The 25,185-nt window shown below is 37.8% G+C and overlaps 1 protein-coding gene across 2 annotated transcripts in view; it reads right to left on the minus strand.

Moving 5' to 3' along the window:
- Pign (phosphatidylinositol glycan anchor biosynthesis class N) overlaps positions 1 to 25,185 on the minus strand; it is a 127,880-nt gene that overhangs the window by 60,451 nt on the left and 42,244 nt on the right. For both annotated transcript variants that reach the window (XM_021156326.2, XM_021156318.2), the window contains exons 15-20: positions 11,978 to 12,056; positions 10,353 to 10,535; positions 5,083 to 5,222; positions 2,680 to 2,779; positions 2,503 to 2,595; positions 1,428 to 1,519 (exon numbers count right to left, since the gene is read on the minus strand). In XM_021156326.2, the coding sequence (XP_021011985.1) occupies positions 1,428 to 1,519; positions 2,503 to 2,595; positions 2,680 to 2,779; positions 5,083 to 5,222; positions 10,353 to 10,535; positions 11,978 to 12,056 (687 nt within the window). The remainder of the gene's footprint in view (positions 1 to 1,427; positions 1,520 to 2,502; positions 2,596 to 2,679; positions 2,780 to 5,082; positions 5,223 to 10,352; positions 10,536 to 11,977; positions 12,057 to 25,185) is intronic.

A 25,185-nucleotide genomic window follows, 5' to 3' on the forward strand; every position in this document is an offset into this window, starting at 1 on the left:
TTTACCTCATGAAAATTCCAAAATTTTGACTTAGTAATACTTTAATGTTGAAATATGGCTTAGATGGTGTGATCTTATAATTAAATACAATTATTGGGCTCTGATTATTTACTGTGATCCTACGACAATTCCTGATCTAGTTTTTGTTGTTGTTGTTGTAAGAAGCCAGAAAAACCAACAAGCAAAGAAAAGTAAAGAATTACTTAAATTAACAGACAAGAATATTCAGTTATTCGTACTGTTAAAAAAAAATACACCCTCATCTATTAAAGGTTAGGCAAAATCCCTTTTAGAAATGCCCAGAGCACTAAGAAGTAAAGAGCAAAAGCAACTACATGATTTAAAGGTGTGGAATACAAATCCCAGTACTCAGAAGGCTGAGGCAGGACAGTGAGTTTAAGGCCAGCCTAGACTGTGTATGCAAACTCTGACTTAAAAAACAAAAAAGAAAATAAAGGTAAAAGAACAACAGCAAGATGAAACACAGGTAATTTAGTCGAGCACACACAGACAGACACACAAGGATGGACACACACACTCAGGCACTCATGGTGGATGGGGGAAGTGTCAGTAGATTATGTATCATAACTTAAAAGCAAAGGAAACTAATTATTTTAAACTCTTGTCTAGGTCAGACTGAGGGGAAATGTGCCATTAACACTGGGAATATATTAAAGAATAAAGAAAAAAATTTTAATACAATTTGAATGGTTAAACATAAAAATACTGCCTAACAAGTGCAAGGTCCTGGAGCTGATTCCTAGTTCTGCAAACAAAACAAAACAAAACAAAACAGAAAAGCACACTTTCAAAATAAATACAGATCTTTTTTCTCATGGAAAAATTTTAATTCAATTAAGATAGACTTTCATTTTTCAGTGGCATTTGGTTATGGGCACACTCAAAACTAACATTTGAACACAGAGCACTTTCACAATGTAACTAAATTTTTACAGATTCTATAATATTCAAAATAAAGAAAATCTAAACCAGGAGTAGGAGGAGTGAGTTTTAAGTTACTGTTTGGTGCAATTTTACTGCCTGTGAAGGTCTGGTAGCATCTCCAGGGGGACCAGGCCTCTCTGGTGTTAGGCTAAGATCATAACTAGTAATTCAACATTAATACTTCAAGTTTATTCATGTAATGTTAAGCTCAGCACTACCAAGTTTAGTATAGTGTCATAGTGTTGGGGCTGGAGATATGGGTCAGCAGCCAAACAATACTAGTCCAGTTTCCAGAACCCATTTCAAGTGGCCCCCATATAAGGGATCTCACGTCCTCTTATGGCCTTCATGGATATCCACATACATATGGCACACACACACACACACACACACAGAGAGTCAGAGTCAGAGAGACAGAGAGACAGAGAGACAGATAGACAGAGACAGAATTCTATTGAAATGGCAAACAATATTGTACGTACACTAGAGACAGGTTTGGCTTTCTACCCACAACAGGCATCAGTGGGAACACTGCCAGAAGCAAAGAGAAGAAAGCCCAACTCAGGAAGGTGATCTACAATCAAGAAAAAAAAAAGTGTATTTAGACAAATATGGTATAGAAATCTGTTTTTAGCATCTTACACAGTACATGGCTGAAACTGAAAGAAAAACTATGCTGAATTTATTTGGATCCTAACATTGTATTAGTTACTTTTGTAATGACAAAATGTATGACAGATGGAGGGTTTGCTTTTTCTTATAGTTCCACAGTCCTGTCCACCATGGCAGGGGTGGGGAGTGTAGGTAGCAGGGGAGTAGGTTATCACAGCCAGAAGGAGCTTGAGGCACTTGACTACCATACTGCAACCAGTCAGGAAGCAGAATGAATGTTGCTGCTCAACTCTGCCGCTTCCTTTAAAAGAAAAAAAAAAAAGTCCCAATAGTTAAGGTGGGACTTTTCACCTTGATTAACTTAATTCACAAAAACCCTCACAGATTTTTCCCAGAGGCTTGTTTGTCTTTGATTCTTAGCTCACATCAAGCTCACAGCTAAGACCAATCATCACAAATAAGGACACCTTGAATCATATTTACTATCTGTTTTGGGTTGGTTTATTGTTTGAAATTTTTAATACATATGCCTTGTCAAATTCCCTCCCAACTTCTTGTGGCTTTTAGAATACTATTGGGTCTCCATACTGCTACTTCCCCAGACAAGAGCTGTGTTCACTGGGTAGAAGGAGGCTACTCCTCAGACTGGAGCTTGGCGTGTGGACTCCTGGGCCACTCTGCTGCTCTAAGACTTCTCCCTCTCTAGGGACTAGAAGCTCCACAAGTACTTCAAACAAGCCAGCTCTGTCTTTATAGGCTTTCTGTATCTCTGGCTCATTCTGACAGGAATACACGTATAAATCAGAGACAGAAAGTAGATGTCAGCCCTTCCTTTCAAAAGACTGGGTCCTTTATGTGAGTGTGCACTCCACTCCTTTGTTTAAAAATAAACAATTCTTTGAGTCAAACACATATCAACGCAAAGTAATTACTTGCCACTTCTACCTTTGCTCGGGTCCACAGCTGAGTGAGAAACGGCCAGCCTGCAAACACAATCAGTCCCGCTGTCAACATGTAGCGGTAGAAGAAACTGAGCACCTGGTAATAGATTGCAAAGAGAATGAAGAGTAAGGTCACTTAGTGCCAGAAACATAAAACTGCAGCACCTGGTCAGGCACTTACCAGTACTTCAATGCCCAAGGTAAAGACAAGCAAGTAGGCAACAAAATGGCTCCGAGGAAAAGTCAATAGTGATTCAACCAGGTCTTGAATAACTTCATGTCTGTTTAAGAAGACAATTTACAAAATGATTACTTATAATTTGTAATAGCATATTAATATTAGCAATATAATACAAAATTAAAACTACAGAGAGCCCAAAATCCCAGATATTTCTATTCATAAATTACTTAAAATTTAAGATAAACGGTAGCAATGTGTTTTAATGGCTTTGTTTACTTTTATTTGTGGAAATCTGTACTTTTAGGAAAAAATGATGATAAGCATTGCTTAGTTTTATAAATAACAAAAATTATTTTTGTATGACCCTAGTTTAAACAAAGATACATGAACTACAAATTAGTCAAAAATAAAATAAAATGGACCTGAAAAAAAAATACTAAAACTCATTGGAATGATATCCTTATATTTACCTCTGAGCTACACCAAAAGCCTTCATAGAGAAAGTCTTAACTGAATTTATTGACTTTTATTTATTTGCAGTACTGAGGACTGAACCTAAGGCTCTATACATGCCAGACATCCAGTCTGACACTAAGCCAAAATCCCAGCCTTTTCATTTAAACTTTATGTCGTCATTCAGGCTGGCCTCGAAATGCCAGTTTTTGTGCCTTAGCCCCTGAGGAGATGGGATTATAGACATGCACCACTACTCTCAGTTTAATTGCACTTTTTAACTGAGCCAAATAACCTTTTCCAAACCCAATTTAAGATGCCATTAATTGTACACTAATTGTAATTGAGAATTTATAACCACCAAAAATGTATTACATACTTGAGTACATTCTGCATTTCATCATCAAGAAAAAAATCTTTAGCATTTGTAGAGCATTAAGTAGGTAATTGTAAAAGGCCACTGTCATTTGGTTTATGACCTTTTTCTGACTGAAAACAATGGCTATAGAATAAAATTATATCACACTGTTAAGTAGCCATCAAAGAAAGAAAAGTTAGTACCACAAGGAGAGTATTTCTTTTGTTTTCAACTGTGAATAAGCAAAAGAGGCACGAAAGATTAAATGAAGTTAGTTTGGAGGATTTTTATTTTAGAAAAAAAATGGGTTAAAATATTTAATACTTATTTATTATGTGAATATGTGTGGGAGCGCATTTTACAATGTATACCCACAGCGGAGGCTGGAGAGCAATCTTCAGGAACCTGTTCATTCCTTTTACTATGTGAGACCCAAGTGCCCTTGACTGTTGACCTGTAGAGCCATCTGGTCAGCTTAAAAACTCACTTTTAATGTTTTATTTTCCATACAATCTATCAAAAGGGTACAAAAAACCTATTTGCAAAATCCCATCTTCCCTAAATTTAAAATACACGTACTACCTTAATGATATTATTTAATCATTTGGAAGGGGTTCTACAGTAGAATAGACTGGCTAGGAAACTTAGAGAATTCTGAAAGTGGAGAAATGATGTTAGAAAACCACAAGTGAGCTAACTAAGCAAACCAACAACCTTCCTCCTTTCAGACACTGAAACCATTGTATGTTCTTTGCTCACTGTCTTATTGCTTCATATTTAAAGTATTTGAAGCATTTCCATATTTTATTTCTTATATTTTAGTATCTTGATATTTTAAGCCATATTTTTAGAAGGCAGTAGTCAAAGCTAGAATCAACAAATATTAGAATAGAAATAGGTAGTGTCAGGACACACTTGCTAGTCAGTTGCTTTGTTTTGTTATTTTAGGCAGCCCTTCCCTATAGAGTCCAGACCTAGAAATGCAGATCCCTTTGCCTCTGCCTCCCAAGTCAGCTTGAAATCTGACTCAGTATCTTCCTTTCCAGGCTGAGTGTAATAGTAAGAAGCCACTTTTAGGCTATGCTGAGAAAGTACACAAAGACAGAAGCACAGCGCATTGAACAGTAGAGGGCCCCTGTCAGTACACATTAATAGAAGTGACATAATTACAAAGTTTCCATTATTTCATGGCTAAGGAAGAAGTAAAGCCTATGGAAAGAAACACATAAATCTTATAAAACATGGAGAAACTAAAATACAAGATGACAAAACAAATACAGAATGTAATATACTCATAACACAGCACAGTAGTATTTATTATGTTATTTTATTCTATATTTTTGTTTAAAAAACACTCAAAGAAACAAACCAGGTCACTGCTTCCTCAAAGAAGTACAGGTGAAGTAAAAAAGGTAACACAAAAGGGATGTTTAATATGCAGCATTATGCAGTTGTAAATGAAATGACAGTGTTGGGACATCTAAGAGTATTACAGCCATCTTTTAGGAATTAGGCTATAAAATCCAGTGCATTTTACATATAGGATTAACTGCCAGTGAAGTAGAAACAAGGCAAAAGGACATGCTACTTACTCTCTTAGAACTGCATACCATATAGGCACTGGCAGCAAGCAGTACACATAGTAAGTCCAGGGACAGGCTTGGATCATCAGGAAACATGCTACTAAGACACCAATAGCTATGAAGCTATAAAGCAGGAGATAGTGTGGCTTCTGAAATGAAACAGAACATTCGAATGCATTCAAACTCATGCTGACTTATAAAGAAAAATATCTTTTTTTCTGTTTCTGCAACTAGATGATTAATCAAACTTCTTTCAAAATTATGTCACTGTCCTACCATATCAGGAAAGAAACTGGTTATCCTAAAATAGTTATTAGGCAAATCTCAGCTGCAGACTGGCAAGGGTCCTAAAATTAGTTTGTAAATAACGCATTCAGAACTCCGAATATAGTTCTTCTTAGAAACAATTTTTAAAATAAATCTTGATTGTCTTCTGGTCTAGCTCACAAGGGCCTATTTACCATACAATAAAGTATTCTTTATTTGGAAAAGTTTCTGCCTATTCAACGCTCCAACTTGCCATACTGCTCACTCATCTCTCCTATTGCCTAAATACAGCTGGTCCCTTCAGCCATATCTAGGAACTCCCTACATCATTAGTGCCAGCTTCACATACTACCAGCGCTTCTTGATGCTCTAGGCCACACGGTCCCACAATTGGGAAAAGGGTGCACTTTAGGGAATGTTATAATGCTAAGACATAGAGCTCTGGGGTCTGAAGCAGAGGTTACAAAATGGTACAAAGTACATTAAGTGCCTTCAGAAGATGTTAGCAAAGAAAGGAACTAGACAGTGGGAGAGGGACACTCTTTTGTCTCCACTCCACATTTTCTGTTTCCTCAACCTGTTAGCCAAGGATAAATGAGCAGGAACTAAGAACTTCTTTCTAAAAATACACAAAATTAGGAAATATATACATTTCCCATCCCTTTTTACATTTTTTTCTACTGGCATAAAATATTATTAAGTCAGAATCAAACATACGATAGGAAATGGCTGTAAAAAGAGGCTGAAGCACAGCACTGTAAATAAGAACCTGAAGCTTAAGTTCAACTGGCTACAATATGGTAATGGGTGATCTTAGCTGTTAACTTTACACACACGGAAGAGGAAACTTTAACTAAGTAACAGCTTCCAACAGATTGACTTTTGAACATTTCTATGCAACATTTTCTTGATTAACAAATAATGTGGAAGAGAGCAGTCCAAAATATAAAGCTTTCCTTAGGCAAAGTTTTGTCTATCTATAATATGGGTACAATAAAAATTATACATATTTATCAGTGTTGGTAATAAAAATCAGATTACACAGGGCTTAATAAAGTAACTAGAATGTTATTGCTGCTCAATAAATGATAGCTACTATTTTTATTTTTATTCTTCTTTGCATTAATCTCAGCAATTATAGAATCTCTCAGTCAACAGAACAAGAAGATAGTAGTGGGCCCATAGAAAATTAATGGAGAATAGAAGGCCACATTTAAATAAGTGGGCACAGATAAGAACTCTAAAGTTGAAAGGGGCTATGTCTGCAATTGATTGTAAGAGATGAGAACTCATTTACACTATTTTGAGAAGAGTAAAATAATAAGAAATGAAAGATATGAGTGTCTAAAAAACAACTCCACATTCTAGAGTTGATACAATACGGTAGAATGTGGGTAGCACTTCTGGAGTTAACTTTGAGTGACTTCTTGCTTGTAATTAATCATGAAAGACATCTGTCTTTGTTTCTAATTAAGACATGAATTATACCCTGACAAATTCCTCTCAATGAATATGAATATATATATGAATATATACACACACACACACACACACACACACACACATATATATATATATAAAAAGAGAGAGAGAGAGAGAGAGAGATAGATAGACTGGCCTAGCCTGAAGGAAACAGCCTTAGTCAAACAAATGTAAGGATTTGTGGCCATTGTTTATCTTCCTGTAATTGGTCATGGTTTATGTTGCTTGCCTTTAAAGAACACTGAGAAGATACATTTGCTCCCTGGCATGGTATTCACCAGCAGCCCTCCCATCATTATCTCCTGCATCTTCTTTCTGCCTTTCCTATAACCATCCTCACTCCCCCAGAGGTGGTTCCTACGTTGACTGACTAGCTGGCTCCGGCAATAGAATTATCTAAGCTTCAATCTTTCTTCCATATTATGAAAGTCATAACTAACAAAGTTGCAGAGGTTAAACCTAACTGAACAACATTCAAAAAAAGCATCCGAGAAAGGGTATACTTGGAAATGACAGAGATCAGTAAAGATAACTTACCACCCATCACAAAAGTATAGCTTCCCAGCTCACTTTTGCTTGTACCATTTAATCAGTTTTAATTTCCCCTGCCCAGCACTATAGTCTCAACTTCCAGCAAAAAGCTGGAGAAATGACTCAGTGGCTAACAGTGTATATAGCGTGTGCAAAGGACCCAAGTTCAGATACCAGCACCCAATCAAGACCCTTTATAACACTCTGTAATTCTAGCTGTAGGAGATCTGATTCCTCTGATTTCCACAGGCATCCACATGCACCCTCCTATATACATACAAACACACAATTAAAAATAAGTCCTTAAAAATAAACTAAACTCTGGGGGAGGGGTACTGGTTAGTTCATATTGATGTTCCTCCTATTGGGCTGCAGACCTTTTTAGCTTCTTGGGTACTTTCTCTAGCTCCTTCATTGGGGGCCCTGTGTTCCATCCAATAGATGATTGTGTCTCTAGCTGCATATGTAGCAGAAGATGGCCTAGTCGGTCATCAATGGGATGAGAGGCCCTTGGTCTTTTGAAGATTATATGCCCCAGTACAGGGGATGCCAGGGCCAGGAAGCGGGAGTGGGTGGGTTGGGGAGCAGGGCTAGGGGAGGGTATAGGGGACTTCTGAGATAGCATTTGAAATGTAAATGAAGAAAACATCTAATAAAAATAAATAAATAAATAAAAATAAACTAAACTCACACCTGGACTTCCTTTTTTACTGTTACCAATATGATAGATAGTCTTTTATTTAAAACATGATAGTCCTCACATCTTAAGCACTAATAATATGATATATAGTAACCAAAATCATGGAGGGTGTTTGTTTCTTACCAACTTTATTTAATACCACGATTTTTTCATGGTAAGATCTGAATCTCTTATTTCTCTGTAGAATACCTAGCATTGTACTTGTACACTCAATTAAATACTGACTTGCACTGTCAAATTAATAAATAAAACAACTATCAACTGTGTAGTCTTGACACGTTACAAAAATATATCTTTTTTCAATATTCTGAACAGCAAAAGGAAAAAACAATGTTTGGCATAACAGCTCAGATCTCAGTCTCTGCCCCGCCCCCCACCTTGGCTGGGAGGCTGTTACCAAATTAGTTAATTTCCTTCAGCTTGTCTCATCTTTTATACACAGAAGTTGAAATGCACAAAGACAAGAACTCAGTGCAATTCTTAGATACATCTCTCCATTACCAAAACAGTCATTTCTGTGTATTTCCCTAACATGTAGGAAATAGTTCCCATTATAGCCAACCTCAAATACATTGAAATAATTACAATTTCTTGGAAAAAATTATTTAAGATGCATAGAAAGAACTGTAAAAAATTGAAATTAAGCAATAATGTTCTTCTCTACATTATAGACAAATAAAATATAAAATAATAAAAGTTACCACTAGAAATGTTTATAGACTATTATCATTTAAAATATACTAGCAAAATACTTTTTAGAAGATTTTTACACAGTAATAATCGTTAGAGAGAATGAAGCAAAGGAAATGGAGGTAGGATATTCTGCCTGGTAAATGACAGCAATATACTTTAAGATAGAAAGTGTTTTAATGCAATAAAACCATGTATGTAATGTTAATATTCTCTGTTTAGAGCAGTGATTCCCCCTGTGGTCACAATGCCTTAGAAGGGTCAAATGATTCTTTCACAGGGTCATATTGTACATATATTTATATTATTTTATTTATAAAATACATATATTTATATTATGATTCATAATAGTAGCAAAATTAGTTATAAACATTTTATAACTAATTTTATAACAAGTAGCTACAAGAATAATTTTATGGCTGTAGTCACCATGACATGAGCAACTGTATTAAAGGATCACAGCATTAGCACTGGTTTAGAAGTCTAGCCTCTTCCTTTCATTGAAACCGCAGTATTCCTCCATTCTTAAATAAAGGTAAAAAAACTATACATATTAAAGGCTCAGTAGAACACCTAGATACATCTCTCCATTACCAAAACATAGTCATTTCTGTGTATTTCCCTAACGTGTAAAAAATAATTCCCCTTACAGCCAACTTCAAATACATTAGAATAATTAAATCAATTTTAAGGTAAAGAAAACATTCTTGAAATTTAGTCAGAAAGATAAAAGAGAAAAAAATCAGAGAAGTATAAATATTACAATAAAAGAATATTTAAACAATGAATATATTGTTTGTTCAGTTCTTAATATGAGATAAAAATAAATATACTGCTTTGAAGTGGTTTGTTTTGCTTTCTTGTTATTTTGAAATAGGGTTTCTCTGGTTGTAGCCTGGTTGTCCAGGAACTTGTTCTGTAGACAAGGGAGGCCTTGAACTTGGAAATCCACCTGCTTCTGCCTTCTGACTGCTGTAATGATTAGTGTGCACCACTACAGTGGTTTGAAGAGGCTTTTAATATATAACATATATGTATATTTATTTATTATTATTATTTTTATTAATTTGCATGTAAATATGTGTATGTTCCTGCATAAATGTACATGTCATGGATAAAGAGATGCCTAGGCAGACCAGAGGACATCAGATTCCCTGTTACAGGCAACAGCCTCAGGCAACTCTGAGCCTGATACAGGTTCTAGGCTCGGATCCTCAGCCAGAGCAGCAAGCACTCCCAGCTTCTGAGCTGCCTCTCCAGGCCTGGAGTATTTTCCTAATAACCTATTCTCGAAGCATGTGCAAAACTTACATTGACTAGTTATTTAAAAATCAAACAGTATCATTAAGGCTACAGAAGAACTTAAATTATTCATATGCATTTCTTTATGCTTCTCTTAAGTTACAGAGCCACTGTTATCAATGTACCCTCTTAGCCACTGAAAAAAACAGACACACCAGAAAATACAGGAAAAGCAAAGTCAAAACACATCAGTTCACTTAGTCTTACAACTTACATATTCTATGAACTCACTATACATGATTGATTCAGACTGGAGTCCTGGTAACTCAGACAGTAAAATCTGAATCTCTGTTAAATCTGAACTTACCTTACCTTCCTTCCTAGTGCCTTTTGGGATATTAGAATGCAACTTGATGATTAACAAAGAAGTATAAGACATCCATCCCACAAAACCAACTGCAACATTGATGCCCAGAAACAGTCTGTCATAAGTGTGATAATAGGACAATCCTCTCAGGGCGAGGTCAATCAGCTCCTCACAGAGGGACACCTATAGGGACAAAGCATATACAGAACGTGTACAGTGAAACAGCAAAAGCCAAGCTTCTCTAGCCAAGGACCTGGTATTCCATACAGCAGACCATAGCAGCAGAGTGGAGTGAGAAGCTGTATATGAAAGGCTTAGGAACAGACTGCAACTGTGAGGATCTACTTGCAAAACATCAACAAGTCTCAAAATAAGAAAGGATTTTTAATTTGTGAAGATAGGGCATTTTACTGAGAACGATATATGCTCTGTGTAGTATTTTAAAGTAACTCATGTCGAAATGGTCCTCAGATGACACATACTGGAAATGAAGGTGTTCCAGCATACACCTTAAATAATGGAAATGCCCATATGTATATACATATGTAAGCATGTGAGCATATATACTGTATTTCACTTTCATGTCAGATTATGTAAGTCAACAATAAAATATAAGCAAAATAATAGTATGTTAGAGGAGAAGAATAGGTCAGTGAAGTGGGGACGGAGTTTAGTGGCACAGTGCTAGCCTAGCATATGAGATGCTCTGGGTGTGAAGTGGGGACACAGTTTAGTGGCACAGTGCTAGCCTAGCATAGGAGATGCTCTGGGTGTGAAGTGGGGACGGAGTTTAGTGGCACAGTGCTAGCCTAGCATAGGAGATGCTCTGGGTGTGAAGTGGGGACAGAGTTTAGTGGCACAGTGCTAGCCTAGCATATGAGATGCTCTGGGTGTGAAGTGGGGACTGAGTTTAGTGGCACAGTGCTAGCCTAGCATAGGAGATGCTCTGGGTTCAAATACTACCAGGGAAAATGTCTAAAACTTAAAAGCATAATTAAAAAACTATAAATGCACAGACTGGTAATTAGTTAGGTAATCTTTTAAAATAGATCTAGAATTTTTAGTGAGGCATGGTGACACATACACATGTATGTAATCCCAACTGCTTTAGAGGCTGTGCAAATCTGACACTAGCCTGGCTAACTGAACAATTCTCTTCCAAAAACAATTAGTAAACAAACTGATAAATTAAATAAATAAAATAGGGCTGGGGATGCAGCTTACTAATAGAGTGCTTAATTAGCATGCACAGGACCCTCTGCTCAATCCGCTGTAATGTAAACACAAAACTATGCAATGCAATACAATGTAGTACAGAAAACCAGTGGAGTAGAGGTACGTAGAGTTGAAGCTTTAGTATGAATGTGGTGACATAAGTGGTAAATGTTGCACATTACACCCTTACAAGAGGATGATGGGGACTCAGTATTTGTTTAGCCATAAAAAAACAGAAAAGAAAAAAAAAGGTAATACAGTTCCTTTCTGAGCTAGAAAACTGTACCCACCTGAAATAAAGAGGAGTATGTCTGAGGCTAATGTCCCTCCTCAAGGAACCCAACAGCCTGCCTGATTTGCTTCCTGGGCAGAGCGCCCCACACCCTGACCCCAACTGCCTATGTACTTACTACTTCATCAAATTTTTCTTGTTTTATATAAGATCTTGCTTTTCTTAAAATGTCCAGCTGTTGAGAATCAGAAAGCAACCTACAAAAGAAAAGGAAATAATAGGTTTAATGTTTCCTAATTTGGTTTCTTGCATTTCTTACTAAATACAGGAAAAAAAATGGAACAAACAGAAAACAAAACCAAATAAAAATGAACAAGAAAGGAAACACTAGGTTAAACTTTACTGTGGCTGGATATTTGATTGCCTCTAAGAAGAGATTATGGTAAAACTTCATTTTCTTTACCTCAGATTTCTTTTTAATTTTTTTTTTAGTAGTACTAGGAATCAAACACAAGGCCTTGGACATGATAATCAAGTATCCCACTGATGAGCTATACCCCATCCAGGACACAAAGCTTCAAACACCAACTACAATTAAGAACTCTATATAAGCCATCATTCTAAAGAGATGTATGGCCATGAAAAGAAACTGTGGATAAAATTAAGATCATCAGTAGACCACTAAGTTCCATCACTAAGCCTTCCTGTGTGTCCTAGACACAAAGACAGTGCTGGCACATCGACCGGTGCACTTATGCCTCACCCAAACAGGGTCCAGAAATCCACATTATAGAAGTGCTCTGGCAGAGTTTGCTGGGAGCTCATGAGATATTTGAACTTATTCATCATTTTTCTACGACATGTTCAGAAGATACTAAAAATTATAGAAAAATCCAAACTATATAAACCCTAAGGCATTACCAACATTATAGAAAAAAGGAAATATCAGAACAATCGCCTTTATGATATGAATAAGTATGTTTCAATGCAAATTTGAATATATCCTGCTTAACTAAGCTTGCATTCCTACAGTGAGTCTCATCAACATCTAACAATGCACACAAAGTTACTGAAGGCTATGGGAAGTGATATATGATAAAACTGTGACAACTGCATGGCTCAAACATCACACCACTTGTCTTCTTTCTGACTGGTGGTTCCCCACCTCTGATGAGACTTAAGTAAATCTTCTTTGTAACCTGAGGTGGGATGGTCTGAAATTCATTTATTTGAGACTCTTCTCTAGAAAATGAACATAATCATGTATGATTTTTTTAAAAGGAAAAAAAAAAGAAAAATTTATGAACCAGAGAAGACTACCTAGAAACATTCTTGCATTCTATAAGAAACCCTGCTTAAGAATCTGTGTTACAAGTTTGGAGCAGAAACTGAAGGAATGACCATCCAGAGACTGCCACACCTGGGGATCCATCCTATAGACAACCACCAAAAACAGACACTATTGGGGATGCCAATAAGAGCTTGCTGACAGGAGCCTGATATAGCTGTCTCCTGAGAGGCTCTGCCAGTGCCTGACAAATACAGAAGTGGATGCTCATAGCCATCCATTGACAAAAGCACAGGGTCCCCAATGAAGGAGCTAGAGAAAGTACCCAAGGAGCTAAAGGGGTTTGCAGCCCCATAGGAGGAACAATATGAACTAACCAGTACCCCCAGAGCTCCCAGGGACTAAATCACCAATCAAGGAAAACACATGGTAGGACTCATGGCTCCAGCTGCATATGTAGCAGAGGATGGCCTACAAGGTCATCAATGGGAGGAGAGGTCCTTGGTCCTGTGAAGGTTCTATGCCCCAGTATATGAGAATGCCAGGGCCAGGAAGCAGGAGTGGGTGAGTTGGTAAGCAGGGGAAGGGAGGAGTGGATAGGGGATTTTCAGAGGGGAAACTAGGAAAGGGATAACATTTGAAATGTAAATAAAGGAAATAGCCAATAAAAACAAAAAAACCTGTGTTGAGAGAGGTGATTCAGTGCTCTTCAGAGGACCAATGTTCAGTGGCCAGCATCCATGTCCGGTGGCTCATAACTGCCTGTAACTGCAATTCTGGACGCCCAATGCCTGTACACACACACACACACACACACACACACACACACACTACAAATAAACTTAAAAGGAAAGACAGCCTGTCCTGATTTGAAGATCTCCCAGGTCTTTCACCTGAGGAGAACACAATTAAGGCTATCGTGTTTCTGACTCCAGGAGAATCCACCATCCTCTCCTCCTCCAGAGAATTGACTTAGATTTGTAAAGAAAAGGTGTCAAGAGGGAGAAATGCAAAGAAAGTGAAAAAGTTACTTCAGAATGTTAGTTTGGTCCCTTTTTCTATCACTAAATATTTGGAATGTTTTCCTGGAAGCTTTAGAAATTGAATTACTGAGTCAAGGCACATGCATTTTTGTTGAGGGTTGTATCTAAACTGCCAACTTTTTTTTTAAAAGGGCCTTATAATAGCTGGCCTCCTCTTCCTTGCTCTGACGTATTCTAGTCATGAATACTGACTGCATCCTCTAACTTTCTTGTAATTATTACAGCTTTTTAATCTACTTCATCAGTTCTATGCTCCACAGACTACTTCTATTACTCTTAATTCCTCATGATCCCATACATACATACATACGCACATATGTACATACATACATAATCACAAGCATGTGCGCGCACACACACACACACATACACACACACCTTTTCATTTGTCATCTATCTTGCATTCACATCTGAGTTCCTGTCCATAAAGATCTTTATGCTTTTCAAATCAAATCTTTATGACCCATTCCAAATCTTTCCTCACACCATTAGCACTTTACTGTGGGTTAATAATCAGTTTATTCCCATTCAATTACATTTTAACTTCATGTGGGCCAAGATAGCATCTTATACTTCCATTAATTTTCACAATAATACTTAGGAAAGTGCTAAGCACACAGAATGAATCAATAAATCTATCACACAGAGCCTGCTCTAGTAGCACATGCCTATAGCTCTCAGGGGCAAAGGCAAAAGGACCTCAGATTTAGGGCCAGCTTAGGCTTTACAGCAGGTTTCAGGCAAGAATGAACTACAGAGTAATCCTCAGGCAGTTTGTTTGTTTGTTTGTTTGTTTGTTTTGTTTTGTTTATAAAGCTATCAAAATGCTATAGGCCTGTACTTAGGAAAAAAATAAAAGAATGATATAGTCATATTGTCATTCTAAAAATACTACAGATTTACAAATTAAGTAAAAAGATAGGAATGAAGAAAAATGAGAAAAACATTTTGTAGAAGCATTTATGCTTATTACAGTACATTACAGTACTCAGGTAAGGAAAGAAAATCTAGGGAATAACAACAGATGTTTAGACATATCAAACTATGTGGAATATCAATACCAGGGTTTATCTAGCATGACAAGATTTAGAATCACCTAAGACAGCCGTTCTCAACTTGTGGGTAACCACCCCATTGGGAGTCTCATATCAGATATTCTGCATGTCAGATATTTGCATTATGATTTATAACATTAGCAAAATGACAGTTATGAAGTAGTCCAGAACTAAATTTATAGTTAGGGTCATCACAGCATGAGGAATCGTAGTAAAGGCTTGTAGCATTAGTAAGGTTGGGAATCACTGTCCTAAAACATACCCTTCTGAGTGCTTCTGGAGAGTATTAACTAAAGAGGAAGATCTTCCCTCAGAGTGAGTATCTTCCAATGTATGCCAGAGACATACAGAAGCAACGTCACCTGCCTTTGCTTTATAGTTATCAGTAAGTGTGTTTACTGCTGCTGCTACTATCTCCCTATTCTAGAGGCAAAGTACATTCCTTCCCCTGCTCCCCAGTCCTGGGATGTACCATCACACCCAGAAAAAGCATGATTCTGACTAAGAATGGCAGGTTCAGGACAGGAAAATATATGCAAGAACATCTCATTACATGAGTCCTTATTCCTCTAGATACTTCTCCAGCAAATTAGCTATCCTGGCTGAGTTTCATAATTTACTACTCTATGTAAAATTCAGTCCCAAGAATAATAGAACCTTAAAAAATAGAGGCAAACTTTTGCTTCCCCCAAAGAATATATATTGGCACAATCATTTTGGAAAATTGAGAGTATAAAATAAATACCACACACACAATGATCCAAAAATTTACCCCATGTGCACTTATGTATACTTACAACATAAGTAAAAACTAAACCTTGTGGAATATACTGGCAATCCTAAAATTTGGCAGGCAGAAAGAGTCCTGGGTTTGAGGTTAGACTGTGATACATAGCAAGTTCCATGCCATACTGAGCTTACACAGAAAATGATGTCTTAAAAAAAAACCCACAGTAAAAAACCCCAACAATAAAAAAAAGCATACAATATGTAACTGACAAAAACTAGACATAATACAAATATTTGTCAGTAGTGAAATACATAAATAAATTGCAGGTTCACACATCCTGTATAACAGTGAAAAACACCAACATGTGGCAATGAAACATAGAATGTTAATATAACAGTGCGGTAAGGAGCTGGTAAAAATGAGCGTATGCTTTTGAGTTCTTATATGTGACATTCCATACAGGACAGTACCAGTCAGAGTTATAAGTCAAAATTGATTTCTAGAAGTGTAACTGGCAGTACTGTGCTGTTCTCTTTCTTCTTTTTTAACTTGAACAATTGTATTTGATCTGGTTTTGTTGCTTACAGAATGGGGTCACTTGTCTCAGTTCTGGATGAAGATGTTGTTTTAAGGTATTAATTTTTATAAGAAAAATAGCTATGAGCTGTATCCTTTTCTTTTCACATATTAAACTTATTTTTACAATTTTATCAATGTTCAAGCATGTGAGATAGAGGAAGGAGTGCTTGTGCAAGAAAAGAGATGGTGAGACACTCTCCCTGATTCACTACATGTGGAGGCTAACTCAGCACAATGCTTAGAGATGTCTAAAGTTGAAGGCCAGGTGTACTTCCGGGAAGAAAGAAAAAGGAGCTAACAACAGCCACCAGTGCCAACGCAATCACGGCCTTCATTCATTCATTCATTTATCTCATTCCAGTGTTTATTTATTTATTTTTGGTTTTATGAGACAGAGTATTTCTGTGGGGCTCTAACTGACTTGAAACTCAAGAGATCCATCTGCCTCTTAAGTTCTGAAAGGTGTGCACCACCACACCTAGCCCAAGTACTATGGTCTTAAATTTTTTTTCTTACAGTAAATTACATAGAACCAAAGCTCACTGTACCAACACCTACACAGAATTTGTCCAGGTAGCCATAGAGCTGGGGGTGTGTGTGTGGGGGGGGCATTTCAAGCCTCATTCTGGCAAGATTTCCAGACATCTTACTCCATTCTGAACACCAAAGGGTACAACATAATTGGATGCTTGTTACCCTGGAGTATAACATGAATTTATTCTTTTTGTTTTTCCCGTCCAGGGCTTTGAAATGAACCCAGGGCCTCAGGCATCCTTACCCCTTTTTACTTTGCATTTGGAAGCTAGGTCTCACTGAGTTACTGTCCTTGAATGTACTCTGTAAGTCTGGCAGGCCTTCAACTTTCCATCCTCCTGCCTCAGCCCCCCATGTATCTGTGATTACAGGCCTGTGCCACTGGGCTTGGATGGTCACAACTTTTTGAAGGAATTCTATTTGTCTAATGGATGTCTAGAAATTTTTCAATTCAAAATTCCTAGACTATGAATGCAAATGAAATTTCTACTTAACTTCCTTAATGTATTATTTTTATTTCAGCAAATAGGTCTTTGGTATTCAGTACTCTTGAATTCCGGTAACATATTTTTACCACTTTCTTGCTAAGAAATATATCTACTTAGCATTTCCTTGCCTCTAGATTGACAGTACAAAGTAGTGATAAGATTTGGAGGGGATTCAGAATACTGACAAGATCAATTAAAGGAGTGAAAATCAACTTTCCTTAAGCAAAGACTAAAGCAGCACACAATGTAATACAGGGAAGAGAAGATTTCAGGAGCAGAAATGTGTTCTCAGAGGTTAATGAGCAGGAAGAGGAAGACCTTCATCAGCCATCTTGACTTTTTAGAGTAAGTTGACATCATTAGCATAATGGTTTATCTTCATTATTAACCTGGGTGCTTTTGGAATCATCTAGGAGACTTGCATGTATCTGTGAGGCCATTTGACAGAAGGAGAGCTAGAAAAGGAGAGAGGGAGGGAGAATACAGTGGGGAGATAGGGACAGAGTTGAAAAGACTCACCCTTGAATGTGCGCAGTACTAGTACCATTATATAGGCTAGGGGCCTGAGCAGGACTGAAAAAAGGGGGTTGGGGAGGGGAGAAAAGCCAGCTGAGTAGTAATGTCCCTCTTTTCTTTGCTCCCTGGCCTGCCACGATATGAACTATTCTGTTATGTGCCACCATATCTCCTCCATCGTGATGGAGTGAAACCTCTCAGACCATGAGGCAAAATAAATCTTTCCTTCCCTAAATTATTTCTGTCAGGTATTTTGCCACAGTGATAGCAAAGGTAACTAAAACACTTGGTATAAGAATGTCCATTCAGACACTCAACTTTTCATTTTAAATAGCAGCTTGGACATTGGTATTTAAGAGTTTAGACAATGCCAGGCATGGTGGCCCATGCCTTTAATCCTAGCACTTGTGAGGCAGAGACAGGTGGATTTCTGAGTTCGAAGCCAGCCTGGTCTACAGAGTGAGTTCCAGGACAGCCAGGAGAGACACAGCTACACAGAGAAACCCTGTCTCAAAAAACAAGAAAAACAAAACAAAGAGAGAGAGAGAGAGAGAGAGAGAGAGAGAGAGAGAGAGAGAGAGAGAGTTTAGACAATGATACATACTTATCAAGTTTATTATATTTGTATCTTTTCTAGAATACCCAAAGTTTTAGGTTTAATACAACCTAATGATGTATCTCTAGAATATTTACAGAATTGGTTAGCTCCCAGACCTTTAGAAAGAATGAGACAGATGGGTTATCTGCATACTCTGTAATGCCAGCAGTTACAAAGCTAAAGCAGAATCAGATGTTTCATATTAGCATCTACTGTATAGTGAAATCTGCTATAAAAAGAGAAAAAAAAAGGAGAAAGAAGAAGATGGGGAAAAGGGAAATAACAGGAAGACAGAATGAAGGACATGGAGAAGGGGAAGGGCAGGGAGAGAAGGAAGAAGGGATAAAGGAAGTAAGAATAGGAGAGAAGGAGAAAGAATAAGAGGAGGAGGAGGAGAGGAATGGAAGAAGCAGCAACAAAAGACAGAAAGGACTGCATGGTTTTTCCTTTATCTCCTGATGTTCATACTAGAAAGTGAGCTCAGTACTCATGCAGACTGGGCAAGAACTCCTCTATTTGAGTTACCTCCTAACCTGTTATGTACTTTTTTGATGACCATAAAAGGGCTCCAATAGAAAAAGAAGTTAACCTCTCTCCTCCAGCTGAGCGAAATGCCAAAAGGAAAGAAGGCCAAGGGGAAGAAGATGGCCCCACCCCTCAGTGTTGTGAAGAAGCAGGTGACTAAAAAGGTGGTCAATACTTTGTTTGAGAAAAGGCCAAAGAACTCTAGCACTGGGCAGGACATCCTGACCAAAAAGGATTTCACATGTTTCATTCAAGTCAAATGTCTCTGCTGTATCAGGCTGCAGCAGCAAAGGGACATCTTCTATAAGCAGCTCAAAGTACTTGCTGCCATTAACCAGTATACTTGTGCCCTGGACTGGCAAACAGCTACCCAGCTACCTAAGCTTGCCCACAAGTACAGGCCAGAGACAAAGCAGGAGAAGAAACAAAGGCTATTGACCCATGCTGAAAAGAAAGCTGTTGGCAAAGGTGATGTCCCAACTAGGATACCACCTGTCCTCTGAGCAGGGGTCAATACAGTCACACCTAGGTGGAGAAAAAGAAGGGTCAGCTGGTGGTGACTGCTCATGAAGTAGACCCCATTGGGCTGATGATGGTCTTCTTGCCTGCCCTGTGTCAAAAGATGGGGGTCCCCTACTGCATCATCAAGGGAAAGGCCAGGCTGGGGCACCTGGTCCATAGGAAGACATGCACCACAGCTGCCTTCACAGGTTAACTTGGAAGACAAGGGTGCTCTGACTAAGCTGGTGGAAGCAATTAGGACCAATTACAATGACAGACACAATGAGATCTGCTACCACTGGAGAGGCAACACCCTGAGTCTAAGTCTGTGGCTCACACTGCCAAACTGGAAAAGCAAAAGGCTAAAGAACTCATCACTAAACTGGGTTAAATGTAGAAAACTAAGTTTTCTGTACATAAATATAATTACAAAATTTTAAAAAAGAAAAGGAAGTTAAATCCTTAACAAGTGAAAGGATGAGAAAAATGCATTGTTTGATAAAGAGGCACCTATCAAAGTATAAGTTCTGAACATGCACACGTGGATTAATCTGCTTACTACCATTTTCACTCTTCCTATACACAGGCTTAATCTGGCAAGTTCTGCTCCAATACAGTTTTGAAATAATCTGTTTCTAGTCAGTCTTTTGTCCCGGGGAAAAATTCATTTTATATATTACCTATATTCTGTGTTAATAAGCTTTCCTTTCACAAAACACATCCCAAACAACTATCTACAGAGCTGCTTCTCTTTAAAATCTCTTCTCAACAGAAAATATGGGTTATTTTTATTGTTCTGTAAAAAATGAATCCTTTTTTTACTATGAGAAATTATTTCTATTCTAAATTTCACAAATCTAATAAATCCCAGCATTTTATACACACACACACACACACAGACACACACACACACACAAAGCTGTGCTTGTCAGTACTCACTGGTATGATTTTAGTGGCTTTTTCTAGAGAACTAGGAGTTGGACATGGCCTTAGATGCTACACAAGCAAATACGATGGAGCTCCAGCTCCAGCCCCTAATAAGACATTCATTTACCTTGTAACCAGTGTTTTCATCTCGTTTTACATAAGTGAGAACGAATAATTTGGAAAACCATAACAATTCTGAATAAGTTATAAAAGTTTGATACAGCTGTAAAACAAATAAACACTGTATATAATTGTGTATACAAATTGGATTATACACATAGGCAGATGGATAATTACTTTTTGAAGGTTGGGCATCCTAACAAATTGCACAGACTGGATTTAAACCTATGAGCTCAAGCAATCTTTCTGTATCAGCCTTCTGAGTAGCTGGGAATACAAAAGTACACCAACCACACACACCACAAATTACATTTTATAATGCTTCTGATGAAACTAGTGTAAGGGGCACTGAGAGTATAGAGTACTCCACAGTAACATTCCACAGGAACATTCATGAGGTTCTGAGTTCAACTCACACATACGCACAACAACAAATCCACTGTGCTGCTTTTGGCATCAAAACAGAAAAGACAAATGTCAGCACTTCAGAATGCGCAGAGGTTAGAGAAGAGATAGAGCCTGACTCTGCCTTCTTCAGGCCCATCTGATATTTGTTAGTGTGTAGTAATAAAGAGTCCAAACATATCACCTCAGATGATAACAAGATTTGCTTGTAATTAAAACATATAAACCAAGAGGGCTGGAGAGATGGCTTAGTGGTTAAGAGCCCTGGCTGTTCTTGCAGAGGACCCGGATTCTATGTCTCACACCCACAAGGTGGCTCCCAACAGCTGCAACTCCGTTCCACGGGATCAAGTTCCTTTTCTGGTCTCTATGAGCATTGGGTACACATGCAATACATATGCAGACATGTAGGTAAGCACTCATACACAAAATAAGACTAGGCAAATCTTTTTTAAAATGTGTAAACACAGAAATAGCTGGAACTCACAGAAACTCCTGTGATCAGACCACAGAGCTAGAAACACAATCAGAGCTACTCAGAGGGCATTTTGGAACAGATGGGGCCATAAAGAGAGCAACAAGAGGAACAAGTAAGTATTCAGTCAAGAACCACTGCACCCGGTCTTTAGAGAGACATGCTGGTTCAGGATATGGCTGGGACCTCACATGTGGCACCTTAGAGCAGAGAACAAAAACAGACCTGACAAAGGAATTGCCAGTGTGACTAGGAATTCACCTCTACTTTAGTGTTACTGCTGTAGGTTTAGAGTCACTAAGTATTCTGATAAGATATTCACTAAATCCTACAAAGCCATTATTTCTAAAAACACATGCATGCCATTACAGTATCCAGATCTACTGTTCCTTTGCTATCGTATATATTCTTTAGAGTATTTAACATGAGACTTCTGGAGTAGGATAGTGGATTACAAGTTTCCACCATGGGATTATATGCAAGAGAAGGGTCATGTAGTAAAGCAAAGTATAATTCACCAATGTCAACACATTGCAGTCTTTTCTTTTTCTTTTTCTTTTTTTAAAGATTTATTTTATTTATATGAGTACACTGTAGCTATCTTTCAGATACACCAGAAGAGGTCATCAGATCTCATTACAGAAGGTTGTGAGCAAGCCACCATGTAGTTGCGGGGAATTGAACTCAGGACCTCTGGAAGAGCAGTCAGTGTTCTTAATTGCTGAGCTATTGCTCCAACCTCCACACTGGCAGTCTTAACGGCTAAAGAGATTCTTGGATCTGGTAGGTTCTATATCATGGGGAAATTTGATCTGACAGTGACTTTTCTGTTTGACAGGTTAGCACTAAAGAAGATCAGCATCTGGGGTGCTATATCAAGATGCCATCTTAAGAAGGGGACTTGATTTAAATTTGCACTGCTACAGAGACCTGGACAATTCCAACAAGACAGCATCCTGCTACCATGTCCAGGTGGAAGATGGGTACAAGAGGTATGTGTGGAGTGGGGAGATTCAGACAAATTCACTGAGAACAACATGGAACAGTGAATCCAGTCTATGTAAGCCACAGTGTCTGTGCCCTCACATTCAGTAGCAAGGAATAAGACCCATTACCTATGGGTGATTTGTCCATAGCTGGCAATTGCTTAGTCACAGGAGCTGCCTCCTTACTACCAATGTACTTTGTTGCTGGTCTAGCAGCTCTGAGCCCATATACACATCCCTAGATTTCTGCAGGGTAGTTTGCTGCTATACTCTGAAAGCAGAGCACCAGGCTCCCTGGCTTATCCCTATCTTATGATCTGATGCTATACTTAAATGGTACTAAGGGTCTCACTAGAAAATTCATAAATCTGATAAATACTTTCAGCGAAGTAGCAGGGTAAAAAAATCAATATATAAAATCAGTTACTTTTCTATCAACTAGTAAAGAACATGTTAAGAATAAAATCAAGAAAACAACCCCATTCACAATAGCAAAACAAAATACTTTAAAAATAATCTTTAAAGAAAGAGGGTGAAGACCTCTAAATGAAAACTATACAATAAAGGAAGAAACAAAAACAAACAAACAAATGAACAAACCTGAAAGAGGAAAAAAAAAGACCTTCCAGGTTTGTGGATCAAAAGAACTGATACTTTAAGAATAGATACATTACCAAAAGCTATCATCAGATTCACTGGAATCTTCATCAAAATAACAATCATTACAGATACAGAAAAAAAATCCTAAACTTTATACAGCAGCACAGAAGGAAGAGTATGAGTTGATGCAGTCCTAAGGAAGAGAAACAATGCCGAAGATACCTCAATAACCGATTTCAAATTAAACTGTAAAGCCATCGTAACAAAACCAGGATAGAAGTAGTGTAAAATCACACATAGATCAATGGAACAGAATAGCGGACTTAGAAACAAACTCACAAAACTACAACTTTTTTGTTTTGTTTATTCCTTTATTTAATTTTTATTTTCAGTCACCCTCTTCTGGCATTCTCAGATAGGCACCTTACATACATGTGGCAGACAGACACACACACACACACAGACTGTTAAAAATAAATCTTAAAAACAAAAACTACATTGAGAGTCCTTGTTACTCTAGTTAAAAGCTAGCATCATTAAAATATAAAAAAATAAAAGCTGGCCAGGATGCAGAGAATGGGCTATGAGAGCATGGTTGGTGGGAATACAAGTCAGTAGATCGGCTCTAGAAATCAGCATGGAGATTCCTCATATAAAAAAATAACAATGAAAAGAAGGAAGGAAGGAAGGAAGGAAGGAAGGAAGGAAGGAAGGAAGGAAGGAAGGAAGGAAGAAGGAAGGAAGCTAGATCTACTCGGAGTTATTCATCTGAAGGAATCTGAATATATAACTTAAATACCAATACATCTATGTTAATCAGGGGACTATTTACAAGAGCCAAGTTATGGAATCAGCCTAAATGTCTATGAACAACTGATTTACATATAAAGTGTGTTACATATACAAAACAGAGTGTCATTCAGCCATAAACAAGTCATATCATTTGTAAAAAAGTGGTAGAAACTTAAGAACATATTAAGTGATGTAAGTCTGACACAGAAAGACAAACATCACATTTTCTCTGCTGTGTGGATCTAGACTTTTTATTTTTAAGAACCAGTAAGATGGCTTAGCAGCACAATTATACTTGTTGCTAAGCCTGACAACCTGAGTTTCAATACCCAAACCCATATGGTAGAAGAAAGGGACAGACTTCTATAGGCTGTCCTCTGATCTCACTCAGTATATTTGGCCCACAGCACTTGAGTGCACACATGTACACACACACACACAAATTTTAAAGAGGAAAGAAGGAGAAGTAACTCAGTGGTTATGAGCACTTGAAGCTCCTCCAGAGGATCAAAGTTTGATTCCACATCCACATTAGTGGTTCCCAACTCTACCTAGACCTATAGCTGCAAGGCATTTGATATCATCTTCTGGATTGTGTGGGTACCTGCACTCATATGTGCACATACACACAGAGAGACATACAAGCCTACCAAACTTTTTTAAGTCTTAAAAAAAGGAAATGTACGTTAGAGGGGCTAGAAGAATGACAATGTTGCGAGTCTGCAATACCAGTACTCAGGGGACAGAGGAGTTAGAAGGCAGTCTGGGCTGCAAAGTGAGATTCTGTATTAAACAATCAAAAAAGAAAGAAGGAGACAGGCAGCTGTGTGGGCCCAACAAAACAAATACATGGTCACATCTTTCCCCCCTATTTGGCTAAAACCAGGAAGTCTTCTCAAGGCATTATTAAAACAAAAATACTTAGGGATGCTTCATTTCAAATGCAAATTTTTCTCATTTACTGAAAAAAAAAATTACCTTCCAGAAGTAATAGCCCAAAACTAATATGAAAGTGCTTTCTCTGGGGGAGGGGGGCATGGGGGACTTTTGGGATGGCACTGGAAATGTAAATGAAGAAAATACCTAGTAAATAAATAAATAAATAAAGTGCTTTCTCTTTCCAATGCAGTAGTCTGCCCCTCTATACTGCCACTCCTGAGTCTCCTGTCTCTCTATCAGTGGATGCTCTCACTTGTTCCCATCTTCTCTAGTGAATTTATGGTA

Source organism: Mus caroli, chromosome 1, assembly GCF_900094665.2.
Source record: "Mus caroli chromosome 1, CAROLI_EIJ_v1.1, whole genome shotgun sequence".
Taxonomy (NCBI): domain Eukaryota; kingdom Metazoa; phylum Chordata; class Mammalia; order Rodentia; family Muridae; genus Mus; species Mus caroli.